The 22,589-nt window shown below is 42.7% G+C and overlaps 1 protein-coding gene across 2 annotated transcripts in view; it reads right to left on the bottom strand.

The window, feature by feature from the left end:
• Positions 1-22,589, bottom strand: part of tnfaip6 (tumor necrosis factor, alpha-induced protein 6) — a 74,405-nt gene that overhangs the window by 4,701 nt on the left and 47,115 nt on the right. For both annotated transcript variants that reach the window (XM_063048579.1, XM_063048578.1), the window contains 2 exons: positions 12,969-13,130; positions 12,275-12,503 (listed from right to left, as the gene is read on the bottom strand). In XM_063048579.1, coding sequence (XP_062904649.1) covers positions 12,275-12,503; positions 12,969-13,130 — 391 coding nt within the window. The remainder of the gene's footprint in view (positions 1-12,274; positions 12,504-12,968; positions 13,131-22,589) is intronic.

The raw sequence follows: 22,589 nt of genomic DNA on the forward strand, positions 1-22,589 counted from the left end.
ATCGAGGACTGAGCACAAAACAAAACACGAGATGATATCTGGTTGGGCTTACAATTGAGCACTAAGGCTTCGTTCATGTGCTCTTTAAATATTGGCAGCCAAAACATGATTGACACTTAGCAGGATGGTCCTGAATCTTTAAAGGGGCTATGCCAGCTATCCATATTCCGAACAGTTAGACCATCTTAACCCCGGAAGCTGGCACGGTTGGGTGCATGTCATAACAGGATCCCCTCCCTTATGGCCAACTCCTGACGGCCCTGGCTGCTCAGAGGGATGATCATGGTAGTCATGGATGAGAGCCGGATCCAAGATGTTCCTTTCAGGAACCCACAACAGTTCTTCAGGTCCAAATCCTTCCCAGTCCAGAAGCAACTGCCAAACACCCCAAACAGTTTGTGAATCCAAAATTCTTCTCACTGTAAAAACCTGCTCTCCAGTGACAAACATGAGTGGTAGCAGGACTGATGGTGGTGGGGCTAAAGGGGCTGATGTTTACAAGTTTTAATTTGGAAATATGGAAAGTGGGATTGTTCTTGAGGGTTTGGGGAGCTGCAAGGTGTAAGCAACTGGGTTTACTTTCCTGGCAATCTTGAAAAGTCCAATGAACTTGGATGCCAATTTCCTAGACTTCAGTCAGAGAGGCAAATCCTGAATCGACAACTGAATCTGTTGCCCAGGCTGCAGTACTGGTCCCTGTCTTCTCTTGCGGCTAGCCTTTATTTCAGCCTTCTGGATAAAAGCTAACACAATCTTCCTTGCCCTAGTCCATTTCTCCTTGCAGCATCAGACGAGATCTTTGGCCACAGGAACCCCAACCTCGGCCCTCTGCTCAGAAAGCAGTGGTGGACAGTACCTGGATTGGCATTTGACTGGGGACATTCCATGTGCCAAATGCTGTAAAGTGTCGTGGTGACCTCTGCCCACATCAAATAGTTGCATCAGTTGTCCAATCTTTCAGAGGCCAGGCATCTTAAGGTTCATTCCAAATCTTGGTTCACCAGCTCCATCTGGCGGTTGGACAGTGGGTGAAGACTCACTTCACAGTGGGTGAAGACAGAGAGGCAGAGGGAAGACTCACTGTTACCCCAGTCAGCTTACAGAGTGCCCTCCAAAAATGTGACGTGAATTGCAGATCATGATCCGACACAATGTCCATTGGAAAACCATGGATTCAGAAGACCTGGTGCGGGACAATTTTGGCTGTCTCTGCCGCAGATGGTAGTCTGTCCAAGGTGATGAATTTGCAGGCCTTCAAAAAATTATCCATAATTACCATGATCATGGTCTTCCCCAAGGAAGGAGGAAGACCTGTGACAAAGTTCATGGAGATGTGTGCCCATGGTTTGTCCGGAACAGGCAGAGGGTGAAGGAGCCCTTGAGGTAAGGTGCAGGGCTCCTTGTTCCGAGCTCACACCTCACATGCCTGCCGGTATTGTCAGACTTCCTTTGCCATTCCAGGCCACCAATATCTTCTCTTAAAGAACTTGAGGGTCCTGGCAATCCCTGGGTGAGCCTTCATTCTCGATGTTCCCATTGAACAACCTGAGACCAGACGGAACTAGGTACGAACAGTCAACCTGGAGGACCATTCTGAGGAATCTCCCCTTGTGCCTGGGCCTTGCGAACAAGTTTGTGGATTCTCCAACAGATTGGCACTATCACTTTGGCCTGGGGCTCCTCTTATTCAGGTACATCAAACTGACAGGACGAGGTGTCTGGTTTCAGGTTCTTTGACCCCGGTTGATAAGTCAGGGTGAAATTAAAGAGGTTAAAGAATAGAGACCACCTGGCCTGCCTGGAATTCAGTCTCATGAGGATAAGCCAGGTTCTTTTTCTCTGTCAATATGATAAAAGGGCTCTTGGCCCCCTCAAGCCAGTGACACCATTCCTGTAGAGCCAACTTGACCACAACCAGCTCTTTATTTAGAACATAGAGCGTAGAAAACCTACAGCACAATACAGGCCCTTCGGCCCACAAAGCAGTGCCGAACATGTCCTTAGCTTAAAAATTAACTAGGGTTACCCATATCCCTCTGTTTTTCAGAGCTCCATGTACCTGTTCAGGAGTTTCTTAAAAGGCCCTATCGTATCCGTCTCCACCACCGTTGCCGGCAGCCTATTCCATGCACTCACCACTTTCTCAGTAAGAAACTTACTCCTGACATCTCCTCTGTACCTACTTCCAAGCACCTTAAAACTGTGCCCTCTCATGCTAGCCAATTCAGCCCTGGGAAAAAGCCTCTGACTATCCACACGATCAATGTCTCTCATCATCTTACACACCTTTATCAGGTCACCTCTCATCCTCTAATGTCGTAGTTCACCTCTGCTGGATAGACGCCTGAAAAGGAACACACATGGGTGCAGTTTATTGTTCAAGGGTGTTCTTTGAGACAACACTGAACCCACTCCGACATCTGAGGCATCCACCTCCATGATGAAGGGAAGTTCTGGGTTAGGTGCGACCACAATGGGAGCTGTCATGAACCGCTATCTGAGCTCTGTGAAAGCAGCCGCTGCTTCGATAGTCTGAAAAAAAGGCCCTGGATTTCTTGGTCAGTATCATCAGTGGAGCGGCCATTGAGCTGATGTTTCTGATTAACTTTTGGTGGAAGTTGGCAAATCCCAGGAATCGTTGAACTTGTTTCACACTGGATGGTTGTGCCCAATCTCCAACTACTTCTGTCTTACTAGGGTCCTTCTTGAAATTGCCTTCAGAGATATAGAAACCCAAAAATGAAATGGTGGTTACATAAAATTCAGACTTCTCCAGTTTGACGTAAAGTCCACGATCAAGAAACCTCTTAAGAATATCCCTGACATGAGCAACGTGCTTCTCCATGGACTTTAAGAAAATTAAGATGTCATCAAGAAGATGAAGGCATGCTTTTGGAGAGCATCTGGGAGCATGTCATTTATAAAGGCTTGGAAAATGTTTGGCCTGTTCAGAAGGCCAAAGGGCATGACCAGGTACTCATAGTGCCCTGCTGGTATGTTGAATGGCCTCTTCCACTCGTCACCCTCCTTTATGCGAACTGGTGTGTAAGCATTTCACAAGCCCGGCTTCAAGAATACTCTTGCTGCTTGGAGAATCTTGAAGACAGTGTTCATGAGTGGAAGAGGGTAACGATCCTTGACCGTTGTGTGATTCAGCCCTCTATAATCAATGCATGGCTGCAGGCTCTTGTCCTTTTTCTGTACAAGGAAGAATCCAGCACCAGCTAGTGAGGTGGAGGGCTGAATGAACCCCAAGGCAAAAGCCTCCTTTATATACTCCACCATGGTGCTTCGCTCCAGGTCTGAGAGCACATATAATTGACCCCATGGTGGACATGTACCTGGTAGATCTATAGCACAGTTGTAGGGTTGGTGCAGAGAAAGAGTCAAGGCCTTTCCTTACTGAAGATCCCTTCCAAATCCTCATAGATGGAAGGGAATTCTACCAGCCTGGGCACTGCAATTACCCTGAAACCTTCCTGCGAGGATGACTCCTGAGGCTTCTTAGGTAGTGGGGGTTATTTGACAGACCCCAGAGTCTTCTCCGTAGGTTCACAAGTCTTTAGTGAAAACAGAGGCCAAATCACAGTCTTAAGTCGGCAGCGAAGCGCGACAGATCGTCCTTGTGCTCCTGGGACTAGGCTCCAAGAGGCTCCGTTTTGGAGCCTTCCTCTTAGATCAGGGATCCCCAACCTTTTTTGCACCGCAGACCGGTTTAATATTGACAATATTCTTGCAGACCGGCTGACCAGTGGTGGGGGGGAGGGGTTCGAGTGCAACAGTGCATGACAGGGAATGAGGAAAGGTGCAGCTGACTCGTATCGTTTCATATCACCAAATCATATCGTTTCCTTGCGGCCTGGTGGTTGGGACCACTGCCTTAGATGAGTCGTGGCAACTGGAGCCCTTTGGCTTAGCTGCTAGAGTTCCAGACTGGGCACCTCCTTGGATTGCTCCTGATCTACTTCCAGCGCATCCTTGACTGGACACCATCAAGACTCACATAAACTTGTTGGCTGGAGCCGGCTTGTCTGCCCTTGAAGGCAGGACAGGGTTTCCTGAGGGCTGCTGTTTACCCTGAGTAGAAGTCTGGCCCCTCATTGGCTACTGGTCTCGGGAAAGTCTGGGGTCTGAATGCCAAGCCAAAAATAAACTTCCTTGCAACAATTAGACCATGCAATGATCCTCCCCACCTTCCAGTTTACAGAAGGGTTATGTTGAGACAGCCAAGGGTGCCTGAGGTTCAGGGGTATGTGAGAAGACTCAATGATATAGAAGCTAATTTCCTCTGTATGATCCTCAGTCCTAATCCACAAGACCAATGTCTGCTGCCGGGTCTGCCTGGAGCCAAATGGACGGTCGTCCAAGACAATTGCGAGCATGGACTGGCTCAACTCTTGCAGCAGTACCTTGAGCCAATGGGCGGACCCCATGATCAGGAAATTTCCCACAGCCCCAGAGTCCAAAAAAAGCATCCACCTCTCGTCAGCTCATACCCCAGGGTATCACCGCCCTCAGCGTCACACCAAAATCTGTGAGGTTGGGAGTAGTGGCTGCTATTGTCACAATCCTCCCGACACCAGACCGTCTTAACAGATCTCCCGGCAGCTGCAGCTTTGGATATATGGCCTGCAGGTGACTTGCTTCCCCACAGTAATAGCAGCAAAACCTCGACTCCAACACTGGAGCCTCTCATCGGTAGAGATTCTTATGCAGACGATTTGCATGTGCTCGACAGGATCCCGAGTAGGAGATGGGCTGGTCATGGTTCAAGATTGAGGAGTGGAACAATGAAGCATTGAGGCTGGGCTTGTGCTAGCTCTCTTCAACCTCTTGATGTAGGCCCACACTCTCTGCCAAATGATTATCAAGGTGAATAGATTGGTCGATCAAAACCTCTGAGTTCTCTGCTGGCTCTCCCAAGACAAGGGCATCCTTCAGTTTGTCTTGGAGTCCGTGGTGATATTGAGTGGCCAAGGCCTCTCCATTCTAGCCACTCTCATGGGCCAGGGTCCAAAACTTGATAGTGTAGTTGGCCACTGACCATCTGCTGTGTCAAATCTTTATCAGATGGTCCGAGGCTCATCTGCCCCTGGCAGGATGATGGAACACCTTTTTAGCAGCCATGAATTTTTCTGAATCCAAGCAAACCTCTGCTTTTGTTCCCAATGTGCGGTGGCCCAGGCCAGGACTCTTCCAGTCAGAAGAAAGATAATGAAGGCTACCTTTCCATGCTCCAAAAGGAACCAGGACGGCTGGAGTTCAAATACTAATGAGCATTGAATAAGGAAGCCGCAGCAAGGATCCGGGTCTTCGTCGAACTTCTCCAAGGTTGGAAGATGTACTGACTCTGCAAAGCGACTAGCTGGCTCTCCCGAGCGACTCTGGCCTCCTCCTCCTTGTGAAAATTGACAAATGGCTACCTGGAGGTTGTATATCTCTAGGCTCTGACTTGAAACCTTCTCACTGTGGCTGGTCTCAGCAGATGAAAGACTCTGATACTTCGCCGGGTCCATACTGGCTCAATCGTATGTGAAGAGAGTCCTCGACAAGGATGGTTTGGTCCCAAATGCCGGAGTGTCTGAGGCTAAGATCAAGACATGGAATAAAACTGGATCACAAACTAAGCACAAAACAAATCACTGGACGATATCTCTGGTTGGGCTTAAACTGAGGTTCCATTCAGGTGCTCGTTAAATACTCCATTCTTGGCGTCCAAAAGATGGTTGCCAATTAGCAGGATGGTCCTGAATCTTTAAAGGGGCCACGCCAGCTATCCATATTGTGGAAAGCATCTAAACCCCAGAAGCAGGTGTGGTTGGGCGCCTGTTGTAACAAGCAAGCAGTGAGGAGGTCGCAACGTTACAGCTAGGTTACAGCTAGATTACAAATACCTGGCGATACGAATTGACAATAAACTGGACTGGTCAAAGAACACTGAGGCTGTCTACAAGAAGGGTCAGAGCCGTCTCTATTTCCTGAGGAGACTGAGGTTATTTACCATCTGCCGGACGATGCTGAGGATGTTCTATGAGTCTGTGGTGGCCAGTGCTATCATGTCTGCTGTTGTGAGCTGGGGCAGCAGGCTGAGGGTAACAGACACCAATAGAATCAACAAACTCATTCGTAAGGCCAGTGATGTTGTGGGGATGGAACTGGGCTCTTTGACGGTGGTGACTGAAAAGAGGACGCTGTCTAAGTTGCATGCCATCTTGGACAATGTCTCCCATCCACTACATAATGTACTGGTTGAGCACAGGAGTACATTCAGCCAGAGACTCATTCCACCGAGATGCAACACAGAGCGTCATAGGAAGTCATTCCTGCCTGTGGCCATCAAACTTTACAACTCCTCCCTTGGAGGGTCAGACACCCTGAGCCAATAGGCTGGTCCTGGACTTATTTCCTGGCATAATTTACATATTACTATTTAATTATTTATGGTTTCATTACTATTTAATTACTTATGGTGCAACTGTAATGAAAACCAATTTCCCTTGGGATCAATAAAGTATGACTATGACTATGTATAGGTAGGTAAAGTGAGTGGACGTAACATCGGCAAATGGCATACAAGGTGGAAACTTATGCATTCTGGAAGGAAGAATGAGAGCAAGTTATTGAAATGAAATAAAATTACAAGTTGTTGCAGTTCGGTAAGATCTGGGGTGCTAGTACAGGAAGCACATAATTTAGTTCACAGAACCAACATGGAATTAGGACGGCTAGTAAAAAGTTAGTCTTTAACGTGAGGGGTTTGGAGAATAAAAATAGGGAAGTTTTAAGGCAGCTCTGTAGGTTTTGTTGAGACTACAGCCTGGAACGATAGACCAGCATCTGCATGAGTGCAGAGAGGCTTACTAGATTTTTAGTATTAGATCAAGTATTAGAGATGGACCACGCATTAGTGATGGACCCCCATCACCCAAGACATGGCCTCTTCTCATGGCTGTCATCAGGGAGGAGGTACAGTCATCTGATGCACACACTCAATGATTCTTCTTCACCTTCTTCCCCTCTGCCATCAGATTGCTGAATGGACATTGAACCCATGAACTCTACCTCACAATTTTTATTTTTCTCTTTTTGCACTACTTAATTTAACATTAATATATATACTTAATATAATTTACACTTTTTATTATTATGTATTGCAACGTACTGCTGCACAAAACAACAAATTTCATGACATCGGCGAGTGATATTAAACCTGATACGGATTCTGATTCACAGCCAGCATTATTCACTATTCAATATACCTCTCCCATCGGGCAAGAGATACAAATCCCTGAAAAGACATACCACCAGGCTCAAGGATAGCTCCTATCCAGCTGGTATAAGACTATTGAATATTTCCCTTCTATGATAAGACAGACTCTTGACCACATAGTGTGCTTTGTTATCACCTTGCACATCACTGTCTACCTGCACTGCACTTTCCCACTAATGCTTAACACATTCTTCTGCATTCTGTTTTATTGTTTTACTTTGTACAACCTCAAAGCACTATTGTACTGTATTGATCTGTATGGATAGTATAAAAGACAAGTTTTCTCTGTAACTCAGTACATGTGAAATGCTCCCAATAGCCATAGTCATAGTCATACTTTATTGATCCCGCGGGAAATTGGTTTTCGTTACAATTGCACCATAAATAATTAACTAGTAATAAAACCATAAATAATTAAATAGTAATATGTAAATTATGCCAGGAAATAAGTCCAGGACCAGCCTATTGGCTCAGGGTGTCTGACCCTCCAAGGGAGGAGTTGTAAAGTTTGATGGCCACAGGCAGGAATGACTTCCTATGACGCTCTGTGTTGCATCTCGGTGGGATGAGCCTCTGGCTGAATGTACTCCTGTGCCCAACCAGTACATTATGTAGTGGATGGGAGACATTGTCCAAGATGGCATGCAACTTAGACAGCATCCTCTTTTCAGACACCACTGTGAGAGAGTCCAGTTCCATCCCCACAACATCACTGGCCTTACGAGTGAGTTTGTTGATTCTGTTGGTGTCTGCTACCCTCAGCCTGCTGCCCCAGCACACAACAGCAAACATGATCGCACTGGCCACCACAGACTCGTAGAACATCCTCAGCATCGTCCGACAGATGTTAAAGGACCTCAGTCTCCTCAGGAAATAGGGACAGCCTCAGTGTTCTTTGACCAGTCCAGTTTATTGTCAATTTGTATTCCCAGGTATTTGTAATCCTCCATCACGTCCACCCTGACCCCCTGGATGGAAACAGGGGTCACCGGTACCTTAGCTCTCCTCAGGTCTACCACCAGCTCCTTAGTCTTTTTCACATTAAGCTGCAGATAATTCTGCTCACACCATGTGACAAAGTTTCCTACCGTAGCCCTGTACTCAGCCTCATCTCCCTTGCTGATGCATCCATCTATGGCAGAGTCATCAGAAAACTTCTGAAGATGACAAGACTCTGTGCAGTAGTTGAAGTCCGAGGTGTAAATGGTGAAGAGAAAGGGAGATAAGACAGTCCCCTGTGGAGCCTCAGTGCTGTTGATCACTCTGTCGGACACACAGTGTTGCAAGCACACGTACTGTGGTCTGCCAGTCAGGTAATCAAGAATTCATGACACCAGGGAAGCATTCACCTGCATCGCTGTCAGCTTCTCCCCCAGCAGAGCAGGGTGGATGGTGTTGAACGCACTGGAGAAGTCAAAAAAGATGACCCTCACTGTGCTTGCTGGCCTCCTCTACATTGGTGAGACCCGTCATAAATAGGGAGACCGATTTGTCAAGCACCTCCGTTCCATCTGCCACAAGCAGAACTTCCCAGTGGCCAAACATTTCAATTCCGATTCCCATTCCCATTCTGACATGTCTGACCATGGCAAGATGAGGCTGCCCTCAGGGTAGAGGAGCAACACCTTATATTCTGTCTGAGTACCCTCCAACCTGATGGCATGAATATCAATTTCTACTTCCAGTAAACAATTCCCCCCCCCACCCTTCTCCTTTTTCCAACTTTGGCCTTATATCTCTTCTCACCTGCCTACTACATCCTCCTGGGTCCCCCTTCTCCTCTGGTACACGCTCCTCTCCTATCAGACTCCTTCCATTCCAGTTCTTTACCTTTTCCAAGCACCTGGCTTCACCTATCGCCTTCCAGCTAGCCTCCTTCTCCTCCCTCCACCATTATGTTCTGGCATCTTCCCCCTTCATCTGAGTCCTGAAGAAGGGTCTCGGCCTGAAATGTCGACTGTCCATAGGTGCTGCCTAACCTGCTGAGTTTCTCCAGCAAACAACAGGAATTCTGCAGATGCTGGAAATTCAAGCAACACACATAAAAGTTGCTGGTGAACGCAGCAGGCCAGGCAGCATCTCTAGGAAGAGGTGCAGTCGACATTTCAGGCCGAGACCCTTCGTCAGGACTCCAGCACTTTGTGTGTGTTGCTTTGGATTTCCAGCTTCTGCAAACTTCCTTGTGTTTATATGACAATTATAAGCTGATTTAGCTATTTATTTAGTAGAATAGTTAGCAGTGAACTAGTTGATGTCATGTTATGTATTCAGACTTTATGATAATGTGTAACTTAAAATTCATTAAACAAAGTTAGAGTGCACAGAATCTACTGACATAGATAGAGGAATTATTGGATTGATGTTAGGTAAATGAACCAAGGATTAGGAATAAAATATTTTTTGTATTGGAAGGCTACGACTTTAGAGAATATTTTTACAACTGATGTTCTCAGTATTTTTTAATATTTGGACAATTCATTTTATATTTGGACGTCTTGCACAACCTCCCATCATCGCAGAGCACTTTCTACACAATCAGGCATACTCTACTTTCTGAGGAGGCTGAAGACAGCTGGTCTATGCACATTTACATCACTCTACAGGTGCACAGTAGAGAGCATCCTAACAAACTGAAAAGTACAGAAAAGTGCACTGCTGCAGACAGGAAGGCTCTGCAACAGGTAGTCAAAACTGCCCAATGCATCACTGGCACCAAACCACCCACTATCAAGGACATATAATACAGAAAAATGCTGGAAAAGAAGCAGTAACATCATGAAGGATCCCTTTTCCATTCTCATCAGGGAGGAGGCTACCACCAGGACCACCAGACATAAGCAGTTACCTTCCCTAAGCAGTAAGGTTGTTAACACCTCCACCCACTAACCCAACCCCATCACATCTCCAAACACCACTACTTTATCATTTCCTGTCAGTCAGCTTACGTACAGACACTCTGAGCATCACTTCATGAATATACTATCAATCTATGTAGGCTAGCTATCTTACATATTTATATTTACTGTGTTCTTTATCTTACTGTGTTTTCTGGTGCTGCATTGAATCCAGAGTAATAATTATTTCATTTGCCTTCACACTTGTGTACCAGAAATGATATTAAACAGTCTTGAATCTTTTGCACATTGGTTGTTTGCCAGTCTTTGTTTATGTAGTTTTCATAAACTCTATTGTATTTCTTTATTTTCCTGTAAATGGCTGCAAGAAAATAATCTCAAGTCAGTAGATGATAATATATTTTACCTGGACTTTGACAAGGAAAAGAACCAGTACTTGAGGATTTGAATTTACACAAGTGATTGTTGTGGTAGTGTTGGAGATTGCTTTAGGTCTTGCCTTCGAAAGGGAACTGGGTAAGTATGTGAACTGAGTAGGTTTCAGATCCTATGGCAGAACACTGTGGCTCAAATTTTCATTTGCACACAATCCGTGGGCCAAAGGGCCTATTTTGTGCTGTAGGATTTCTAATTCCAATCTTTGGAATGCTTTTTTCTCCTCAGTTTTAATTAAGCAACACAGCAGAGCTTGAAAACAGATGTATTTTATTGAATGGAATTCTAACACTTTATAGGATGTCGCTTGAAAGTAATGTTCATTTCTCTATTACTCTTTTCTAAATTATACTTCAGTTTGATGATGATTATGTTCTGCGGCTAGCCCAGATTAATGGACATAGTAAGGCAAAAAACAGTTCCATATGTAAAAAAGATCAATGTTAATATACAAATAACTATCAAACTCAGCCTCTGTATCCATTTATCATTAATGCCAGAAATAGACTCATGATTTTTGAGGAGAAGGCAATCACCTATTTATGAGCTTCTTAGATTGTTACCCCTCTCTAACTACCCACCTCACAAACGCACTGTCATCCTGCCTGCACTGGTCATTTTTCATTTTTTATTGCTGTTGTTTTACATACTTATACAACTGCTTGTTTTTATTTGTTTATTATTTATTGAGATACAGCACAGAATAGGCTCTTCCAGACCTTCCAGCCGTGCCACCCAGCAATTCCCCCAATTTAAACCTAGCCTAATCATGGGACAATTTACACTGTCCAATTAACCTACTAACCGGTACATCTTTGGACTGTGGAAAGAAACCGGAGACGCTGGAGGAAATGCACGCAGCCTTATGGCAGTAGCGGGAATTGAACCCGTGTCACTGGTACTGTGAAGTGTTGTGCTAACCACTACAGTACCAAGCTGCTCTATTATTATAATAGTGTCAGTGACATTATACTGTCTTATATAAACAAGCATCTCGCACATTATGTCAACCTGTCAGCCTTAAGGCCATGACACTTAGGGACTTGTGCTAATATTATATTAATGACTGTATTTGCTGGATTGTAGCTATATTTACCCTGTGTGACTATACTGTGTTTTACACCAGAGGAACAATGCAAGGTGGCATGGTAATGTAATGGTTAGCACAACACTTTACAGTACCAGCGACCCAAGTTTAATTCCCCTTGCTGCCTATGAGGAGTTTGTACGTTCTCCCCATGACTGCATGTGCTTTCTCTGGGTGATCCAGTTTCCTCCCAGAGTCCAAAGATGGCATGAAGGGTTGGAAGGGCCCATTCTGCTCTGTATCTCAATAAACAAATGTTTCATTTAGCTGTATACATGTGTATGGTTGAATGACAAAAAACTTCATGAACTGCAAAGTTCAAAGTAAATTTATTATCTAAGTACCTATATGTCATCGTATACAACCCTGAGATTCATTTACTTGCAGGTATTCACAGTAAATACAAAGAAACACTATAGAAACAATAAATGAGAAACAGTCCAGTAAATCTCTTGAAGTAACAAAATTATTTTGAACCTCCTTTTAAATTTCAATATACCATACAGAATTATGAGCAAGGCCACAAAACCTGAAGCTGCTTTACAAATTACGAACAATTGGTATTCACTGCAACACCAGACTTCAGTTTCCTTAAGTTATTTCTCAATTATGACAAAACACACTTACCTGCCAACAAAACCTAGCAAGTCATCGTAACTGTCATATACTTCAAGGTAGTCAGACAAGCAAGATGGATCATCTTCTACATCAAACTCGATAAACTGTAAATGAATACGCTGTTTATATTTTATTCGGATGTGCCAGTAACAGATCTGTTGATGTTCGTATTCATTAGGGTAGTCTGGTGAAGTAATAATGCGCTCCGGTTCTGTTAGAACCCCACCACATTGTTTTGCTGGATTGGAGAAATAACAAACAGAGGATTTATGCTTCGTAATAAGCTTGAAAAAAGAAACACATGTATAAGTTTATACTGACAACAAAAAGCCAGGAATGAAATTCAGTTCTGAGATGCCTATCTGAATCTCCACCTCTTATAAGAGAGCAGCGATAGTCCAGACTACTATTATCGCTGTGTTTCCTAACTGGCCTTTAGCAGAAATATTTTGTCGTTTTGTGCTTCTCGAGTAGAAACCATATCTAGGTAAGGAGGATCAATATCTTCCTCCAATTTTATTTGTAACTATAAAGAAGTAAAAGGAATGATGGTGTAGTACTCCTCAATTACTCAGCAATTAGTAAGATTGTAGTTAATCTAATTATGCTGTCAAGGTAGAGTATATGTGCTTATATCACTTGATCTGTAGTTATTATATTTGGTAAACTTGAAGTGAAATATAGTGTAGCTCATTGAACACACCATGTGGATTGAAGCAGTAAGCATCCCATCGTTCACTTTTATTGACTCGATATCCATAGTCAATGACACCAGTTTTTCCAAATCCACAGTTGAGTCCAGGTTTCACTATCGGATACCCAACTTTTCCTCCAGCAAGCCAACCAGCTGCACACACGTGAAACCCTGTATATAAAATAAAGAAGTGTTAACCCGATCTGCATAGGGTACTTAAGAACCATGTTTGAACCACACTTTCTGAGTGGACATTAAGGGTTTTCATGGATCCTTGATATTGATCACTGGGAGGTTATCGATGACATAGGAGCTAAGGGCCCAAGTAAGTAAGTAAGGAATAATGATCATATGGGCAGTTTTCAAATTGTTTGGGTCATTTTTGACTTTATATGGTCACAATATCAACTCTGATATAATTCAGTCCATAAAGTGGGAGAGTTTTAGCTTAGCAAAATAACATATTCTGCATGTAATGGTAGTGAATGTTCTTATAAAGCAAAATGTTACCCAAAATAATAGAACAATGGCAAATGGCCAAGCTATGACCTTCAGCATTTCCATTTTGAACTTAAGGAACTACATTTCGTCTCATGCCAAATCAATGGACATCCTGTTTTGTATTACTACCAGATAATTGACATTGATTTACAGTAAATATGTTAATAATTTTCTTGCAGTTGTTTTTTATGCTGTCTCATTAAAACAGGGCTTGCCAACCTGGGGTCTATGGACACTTCGATTAATGATAAGGGTCCACGGCATAAAAACTTTAGGAAACCATGCATTAAAATGATCCTTATTGTTTCTTCCCCCATTCAGACTAGATTTCTTTAAATAAAATTCATCATTTAAGCTAATAATACTTTTCTAAGGTAGCCTTTTAGTCACATTGCCTTATTTTGTTGTCAGATCATTAATTTATTTAATGATACAGTGTGAAACAGGCCCTTCCTGCCCTTCAAGCTGCGCTGCCCTATCAATTCTCGACAACTCTGATTTAATCCTCATCTAATAATGGGAGAATTTACAGAGACCAATTAACTACCTGGTACGTTTTTGGACCATGGGAGGAAACTGGAGCATCCAGGGAAAACCCACACATTCCATGGGGAGGGCGTACAGAGAGTCCTTACAGAAGATTCTGGAATTGAACTCCAAACTGCAAAGCTCCGAGCTGTGATAGTGTTGTGCTAACCGCTACGCTACTGTGGCACCTACTCACATGGTGCCAGCCATCTTCCGATCAAAGGAAATGATTTTGGGATCAGTAGAAAAAGAAAGACAAAGGAAGAAAAAGAAAGACAAAGGAAAAAAAAGGATGTATATACATCAGGATTGTCAAGAATCTTAAAAAGCAGATTCTAGAAATAGCAGAGGGACCATATTTGTGGATAGATTAACAGAGTTGGCATTTCAGATCAAAGATTCTTCATTTGTCGAGGTCTCGAGTGTTACTGTAGCACAGATGGGGACTACCTTAGCCAGACTATGGTAGACCACTGGAACTCAGGTTCTGTTTGCTGTCAGTCAAGCTCGGGCTGCTACCATCTTGCACTAAATTCTACTGTTGTGGTTTTGAGGTTTCAATGATAGTTTTCAATCTAGTAACTGGAAAACTATTTGATGTCCTGACCTTAGACAATAGCAACGAGCCAGTGGAGGAAGAAACAGCTCCCCCTTAACCCCTTTCTGAGAACGTCCTTGAACTTTCTGTCAAACTAATTAACAAAAGAATGCTGGTGTGCATAAGTAATGAAATGCAAAGGAATATTACAAGGCATAGGTGGAGTTCTATATACACTTCCTATTTCCTTATTTAATGAAGCATATTCTTGGATTGGAAATAGTTGAAAGATTAATCATTAGATTAATTTCGGGGATTAAGGTTCTTGGAAAAGAAAAGAATATTTACATACCGTACATGTTGACATCACTAGGAATGCCAGCACATTGTCTATCCCTGTCCTATATAAATGCCCAACTAGCTTGTAGGTTTTCTTTTTTGAAGGGCATGAAATAAGTAATATTTTATCCTGCGGTTTCAGAGAACAGGTTTAATTCCAGATTATTGAATTACTTGAATTTATCTGTCCCAGCTAAGAAACACATCTCTGGATCTAGCAATAAAAATGTTGAAGAAAGCTCACTGTTCCTATTTCTCATATCCATGATAAAATAGTGTAATCCAATCCATTTATGCCTAGAGTTGTGCATAATTACTCTTCATTGTCATCTGCTGCTTTATCCACTGGACCATTTCTTATATCTTAGGAAGCACTTCTCAGCAAAGATATATTATTGCATGTAGCCTTTTTTGTCATCAGAGGAAAATAGCACTTAAAATAAGTGGAAAACACATTATCCACCAGGTAACAATAAAATTTGCCTGCCTGTATTCTTCTGAGACTTGGACTAAAATGCGACATATACCTCTCAGGACTCTGGAGATATCACCAACAATGCCTCTGAAAAACTCTTCCAAATCTACTCTCAGGATAAGTCAGCATCCTCTCTTTGACCAACAGTCCCAGGAATAAGGGATTGACTTCACTAAATTGGCTCTGTTGGATAAGCATGTCCAACACAAAACCCCCAAAATGATATTTTATTTTGAACTCTATTATGACAAGAAATAAGGGAAAAAACAAGTGTGATTTCACAGCCTCCTTAAAAAAGTACAACTTTCTCTGGAAATCATTTGTCCCGTTACTGAAATATTTTTATATACCCCCGATGAATTCCGCTTATTCAAGTCTGAATTTTCTCTCAACTTTAAAAGGATGCTCCCTGACCCAAGTACAGAACACCTGTAAAAGGCAAGGCCCTACCATCCATAGTCCATCTCTGCCTACGCTTGCCTTGGCTGGAGGCAGAGGGCCAACCAAGTTGAAGCTCCACATTCAGGAGGAGCATGCTGAGATATGACGAGGGAATCTAATTATATATATAGCTCGGTTCTGGAAAGCCATGACAGCTTTTGATGGGCAAATGGGAGCGAAAGCAGAACATTATCTTTTCTGGTTGGGTTTACTGTTTTTGAATAGTACTGGTATTCAGAGATTCTTTAAAACTGCAGGTCATTTGAAATAAAACTACAAGCATAAAACTAAAGTTAATAAAAATGGAAATCAATAAAACATTAACTTAAGATAATTTAAAAATAAACATTTGTCTTCCCAACACCAAATGAAAGGATCTTCGATTTCATGCCAATTAGACAGTTGTTATATAGTTACCCAACAGGTTTCATGCACAATTTCTGTAGTTTTGTCTGCGGTTAAATACAACTGCCAGGGGACCATAACCAAAACTGGCATGGTCCATATACTGCTGGTTAATGTGCCCTTTAGTGTGCTCAGTATATCCAGAACCCAACCTATCAAATGCTTTCCAGTGAAATTAAAGTCATTAGTGATTATTCCCTTAGCTGGGAGCAATTTTGTGCTTTAAATGTCATAATGATTTTTTTTTACCAACTCTATGGACTATTGGCTATTAGGATGCAATATATCCAAAATGATGCATGAATTCTATACTTAAGCTTGGGGCATCATAACCTGTGTCAATTTATTGACTAATAAGCTATAGATAATTATTTGGAAATATATAGTGACAGACTTTTGACACTTGATCACTATTGTTTTTATTTTTCAGTGTATATTTTACCTCTGTTTTCTGGTTTCTTGTATGTTAAAGCAAAGATTTCTAAATAATTAAATTGCTGCTGGTAATGTGGCTGTTTTTATCACAGCTACCAAAGCTTTCCTCTAATACTTTAATATAATCATTGATCAGAACTTGGGAAGGGTTTTATTGAACTTCGAAAAAGAACTGAATAAATTAAAGAGTAGATTGACATTAGAATAGATTCCTCTTTCCCAAATTTAAATTTCCATTGTATAAAAACTACTTATTGTCTCAAAGCAGAAATATAGCAAGGATATCAGAATCAGAATCAGGTTTAAAATCACTAGCATAAGTTGAGAAATTTGTTATCTTTGCGGTAGCAGTACAATACAATACATGATAACAGAGAAAAAAACTGTGACTTACAGTAGATATATATATCTACTATTTTATATAACTATAATTATATATAATATATAACTATTATATGTACACACATATAATAGTTAAATTAAATAAGTAGTGCAAAAACAATAATAAAACATAGTGAGGTAGTGTGCATGGATTCAACATCCATTCAGAAATTGGATGGCAGAGGGGAAGAAGCTGTCCCTGAATTGCTGAGTGTGTGCCTTCAGGCTTCTGCATCTCTTTCCTGATGGTAAAATGAGAACAAGGCATGACTTGTGTGATGGGGGTCCTTAATGTCGGATGCCGCCTTTTTGAGGCATTGCTCCTTGAAGATGTCCTGGATACTACAGAAGCTAATGCTCATAATGGAGCTGACTGAGTTTACAACTCTCTGCAGCTTACTTCAATCCTATGCAGGAGCCACCCCCAACCCCCATACCAGACAGAGATGCAGCAAGTTAAAATGCTCTCTACATTGCAGAGTGGGGTATAGAGGCACGGGTTCTGGAGTTTTTTGATCAGAATTTGATTTTGTATGTTTCTCCCTGTATACTGCCAATTACATTTTCAGCCCAAGTATACCTTGTTAATGATGTTTAAAAATTACACAAAAGCGATCTTGGAGTGGGTTAAAAGGTTGGCAAAACATCATGGGCTGAAGGGCCTGTACCGTGCTGTACTGTTCCATGTTCTAACCATGAAGAATCTTCATTTTGAAATTTTCAAGATATTTGAGTAGAACACACTCAGGATAAGATTGTACATAAAACATCAAGCCAGCATGCTGAATGTTTTCTTTTAGTCATTGTTCTATTATGTTGTTACTAAGAAGACTCTTTCAGATATTGTTGGCATGATCCCCAGCAGCTAATTGAGTGTACTCCAAAACATTATGAAATGAATCTCAGTTACCAACCTTTCTTATATGTACTTTCTAAAGGGCAGCACAGTTAGTTGGCAAGGTAATTACCCTGTGCAGAAAGTTTGGTTCCAGTTTTAATATCTTTTAACATGGAGCTTGTGTCCCATCCTGTCTTACTGAAATGATTCTTTGGAGACTTTTAAAATATTGTTTCTGGCCCTTCACTGAAATCTAATTTGTGGGATATAATTTTGCAAATAACAGACCGCCTTAGTTACCACGAATAAAGTAACACCAAGGGCTCTGAGTGTTGGTATAGTTAAGATTATAATAAATAGAAATTGTTTGCAGAGCTATGAAAAAAGTTGATAAGTTGAACAGCCTGTTCCTACACTCTAATAATTCTACACTTCTACATAGAGAAGATTCAGGAATACCTATTTACTCAAAAATTGTTAACGTGGTGTAATGGGCTGGCTTGATCAGACCCAAAAAACCCAAATGTGGTAATAAGGGTGAAGCACAACAAAGTAACTTAAGACTAATTTATTACCATAAAACAAAAAGTACAAATAAACCACACAAAATACTAGATAGTGAGTTACAAAGATTTCCACAAAGATTTCAAGGATCACGTGTTACACGAAGAACGGGTGAGCTCAAATGCAAGACACTGACACAGAGGTAGTGTAATCAGAAGAGCATTTATTAATGGTTGCAGGGAAGGTGGGGGAGCAAGGATTAGGCAGAGGAAAGCCGAGGAGTGAGTGAGGCTGGACTGGGGATCGAACCCGGGTTGCTACAGTGAGAATGCGGCGTTTAACTAGTGAGCTAGTGGAGAGCGTAGACGGACAGCGGGATGGGGCAGAGCAGGGATGCGGACAAGGGGATGAGTGTGGCTGGGGGAGAATGACAGGCGGCATACCATGCTCCTGTTTACATGGGGAGACAGAGTTACCACAGGCAAACAACAGCGCGGAAACAAAACTTAGAATACATAATTCTAAGCGGCCGAGGAACAGGGTTAACACAGGCAAACGGTGCAGAAACAGAACTTAGAATACACAATTCTTAGCAGTCGAGAGACAGGGTTAACACAGGCAAACAGCGCGGATGAATGGAAGAGCAGGAGGCAGGCAAAACTTTTCTTGACACGGGGAGTTGCTGGAGCTGAACGGTAAACAGGAGACAGGCGACAGGCAACACTTATCTTGACACGGAACGTTACATGGAAAGGCAAACAGCAGACAATACTTTTCTTGACACAGGGCGTTGCTGGAGCTGAACGGCAAACAGGAGACAGGTGGCAGGCAACACTTAGCCTGACATGGAGCGTTAAATGGAAAGGCAAATGGCAGGCAATCCTAATCCTGACACGGAGTGGAAAATGGAAAGGTAAACAGCAGGTGATACTTACCTTGACGCGGAGAGACAGAGTTACACAGGTAAACCTCGGTACTGAAGTAAAACTTAGAATACACCATTCTAAATGGCCGGGAACATGAATTACCACACTGGCTAAAGCAATGGTCTGGCAACGAGTAGATGCAAAGCTGGGGTTTTTATGCTGCAGGTTTAGATGAGAATCAGGTGTCGCAATCAAGGAGCCCAGGAGAACACAGGGAAAAGGGAATTAGGAGAATAAGAGGAATTAACGGTCAGGACCATGACAGTATCTACCCCCCCCCCCAAACAAGAGTCTCCAGGCGACTCACCGGGCTTGTCCAGATTGTCAACGACCTGGGCGGGTGGAGGGGGTTCAGCAGGAGGGCACAACGGGCTGACAGACACAGGTTTCATTTGGAAGATGTGGAACGGGGGAATGAATGCGCCTGGATCTGGGTAGCTTGAGTTTTATGTTGTTGTCTTTTTTGCGTTCTGGACTTGCTTCTCTTTTATGCCTTTTTTTTAAGTCACAGGAGATGGTTGATTTCTTAATCTTGTAATTGATACTGGTGCTGAAGATTTTCCCAACTTTAAATCAGTTGTTGGTTTCTCTTTTGTGGAAGTCAGTGAACGCTTTTCTTGCTCAGTTACAAACAAGGGCTCAGGACTGCTTACTTTCTTAGCTGCACGAGTGGTTGGTTTGTTACTGGCTACTTACATCACTGGTCAGGTTTCTTGCTTATCTTCAACCTTTGTCGTCTTTTCTCACAATTGTGTTCGACTTTCCTTCTCTTGTGCTTGAACTGGTATGGCCTCAATATACTTAAGTACCACCATCACTTGATTAAGTGTGTCTTCAAGCTCAGCTTCTTCAGGATTCTTGGAGCTTTTCTTCAGTAGAGAGTCACAGTATTGTGCCTATAGTTCCGGAGATTTACTTGATGACTAAGCCATTTTTTGTGACTGCATTATTATTTAGGAAATGGCCACAAGCCTTACCTAAAGCAGTCACAAAACGAGCATCATTGTTGAAAGCTGACATCAGTCATGCATTATACTTCTTATGAACATCCAGAATTGTCTGTACATACATCTTGGGATCATTCAGAGCAGTTTCTCCGCACTTCTCAATGGCAGCCAAGCCCTGGTTCTAGAAGTTTCTTCAGCTCCCCGAGGCCATCTTGGATTCGAGACAATAAGCTATACTTTTATCCAAGTCTTCATTTCTATCAGCATCTAATAAGTTCTGGAATTCCATATGAAAAATTTCTAGATGTTTCTCAATACGTACTTGTTCACATTTACGAGCCAGCTCATCCTGGGTACGTTCATCACATTCACGGCGGGACCGATGTCGATTGAGTTAGGCACAGATTGCATTCAACACTTTTACTAGAAAACCTGTAATCTTCTCACTGCTGGGTATAAAATTTCAAAACACTTTCATCCATCAAATCTTCACCATCCTTAAGAAGGTTTGTCAATTCTCTGGTTTCAATAGCACGTTTTACCAATCATTGTACAACAGGGAATATGTGCATGAAGTCCAGACCCTGAATTTGATGTGGTTTCAGACGGTGCAGGCACTTCATGTTTGGCAACACAATTTTCTCAGTCAAGGCTATTTTCTGATCAATTGTAGAATTTTCTTGAAAAAGCAAATCAACATCAATATCAAAGTTGCATGTTGTAATACACCATGTCATACCACCCCCTACCTTGTCAAAAGGTGACAGTCCCTTATTCCTTCCTCTGAAGTATGATTCAGTTCATGACAAGACATTGGCTTCTTCTAATTGTCTTTGTAATTGCACATTTTTCTCATTTGATACCTGGGAGCTCTGAATCACTTTCTTCAAGTTGCTCTCTGGGCAGGGTTTCAGAAGGGAACTCCAGCTGGTGAGGTCTTGTAGGATAATGTTTGTGTCTGCTGGTTCCAATTTGGCCAGATCATTCTGTTTCACATTTGTGAACCCAAATGCAGGACACTGACATGGAGGTAGTGTAATCAGAAGAGTGTTTATTAATGATTGCAAGGAAGGTGGGGGAGCAAGGATTAGGCAGAGGAAAGCTGAGGAGTGAGCGAGGCTGGACCGGGGATTGAACTCGGGTTACTACAGTGAGAACGCAGCATTTAACCACTGAGCCAGCGGAGAGTGTAGATGGACAGCGGGACAAGGCAGAGCAGGGATACAAACAAGGGGATGAGCGTGGCTGGAGGAGATCGATGGGCAGTATGCAATGCTCCTGTTAACACGGAGAGACAGAGTTAACACAGGCAAACAACACCGCGGAAACAAAACTTAGAATACACAATTCTAAGCGGCCGAGAGACAGAGTTAACACAGGCAAATAGCACAGAAACAGAACTTAGAGTACACAATTCTAAGCGGCTGAGAGACAGTGTTAACACAGGCAAACATCGCAGAAACAGAACTTAAAGTTCACAGTTCTAAGCAGTCAGGAGAATGGGTTAACACAGGCAAACAGCGTGGAAACAGAATTTAGAATACACAATTCTAAGTGGTCGAGAGACAGAGTTAACACAGGCAAACAGCGCGGATGAATGGAAGAGCAGGAGGCAGGCAAAACTTTTCTTGACACAGGGTGTTGCTGGAGCTGAACAGCAAACAGAAGACAGGTGGCAGGCAACGCTTTTCTTGGCACGGAGCGTTAAATGGAATGGCAAATGGCAGGCAATCCTAATCTTGACATGGAGCGGCAAATGGAAAGGCAATACTTATCTTGACATGGAGAGACAGAGTTACACAGGTAAACATCGGTACTGAAGTAAAACATATAATACACCATTCTAAGCGGCTGGAAATGTGAATTACCACACTGGCTGAAGCGACAGCCTAGGAACAAGTGGATGCAAAGCCAGGGTTTTTATGCTGCAGGTTTAGATGAGAATCAGGTGCCACAATCAAGGAGCCCAGGAGAACACTGGGAAAAGGGAATTAGGAGAATAAGAGGAATTAACGGTCAGGACCGTGACAACAGGATTCTTAGTCTCCACTTGATTGTTGCTGTTGTCAGGGGAACTTTGAATTCTGACTCATGAAATCACCCTGAGTCTGTCCTAGGCACTGATCACGATTCCTTCTGTCTAAGCGAAGTCCCAAGCACCAAGTGAAAGGTGCCCACAATAAATAGGGGTTCCACAAGACACATATGAGACAAACACTTTGATAATTTATTCTCATGCCACTAACTCAGCATGGTTTCTTTCATTCAAGCAACTCTCATGTGTTCATCAACAGATATCGTCATGCCACTAGTGCCTGAGGTCAGGAAAGAATCCAGCCACTATCACTAAACATTAGATATTAACAAAACTA

The sequence above is a fragment of the Mobula hypostoma genome, chromosome 5, assembly GCF_963921235.1.
Source record: "Mobula hypostoma chromosome 5, sMobHyp1.1, whole genome shotgun sequence".
In the NCBI taxonomy this organism is placed as follows: Eukaryota; Metazoa; Chordata; class Chondrichthyes; order Myliobatiformes; family Myliobatidae; genus Mobula; species Mobula hypostoma.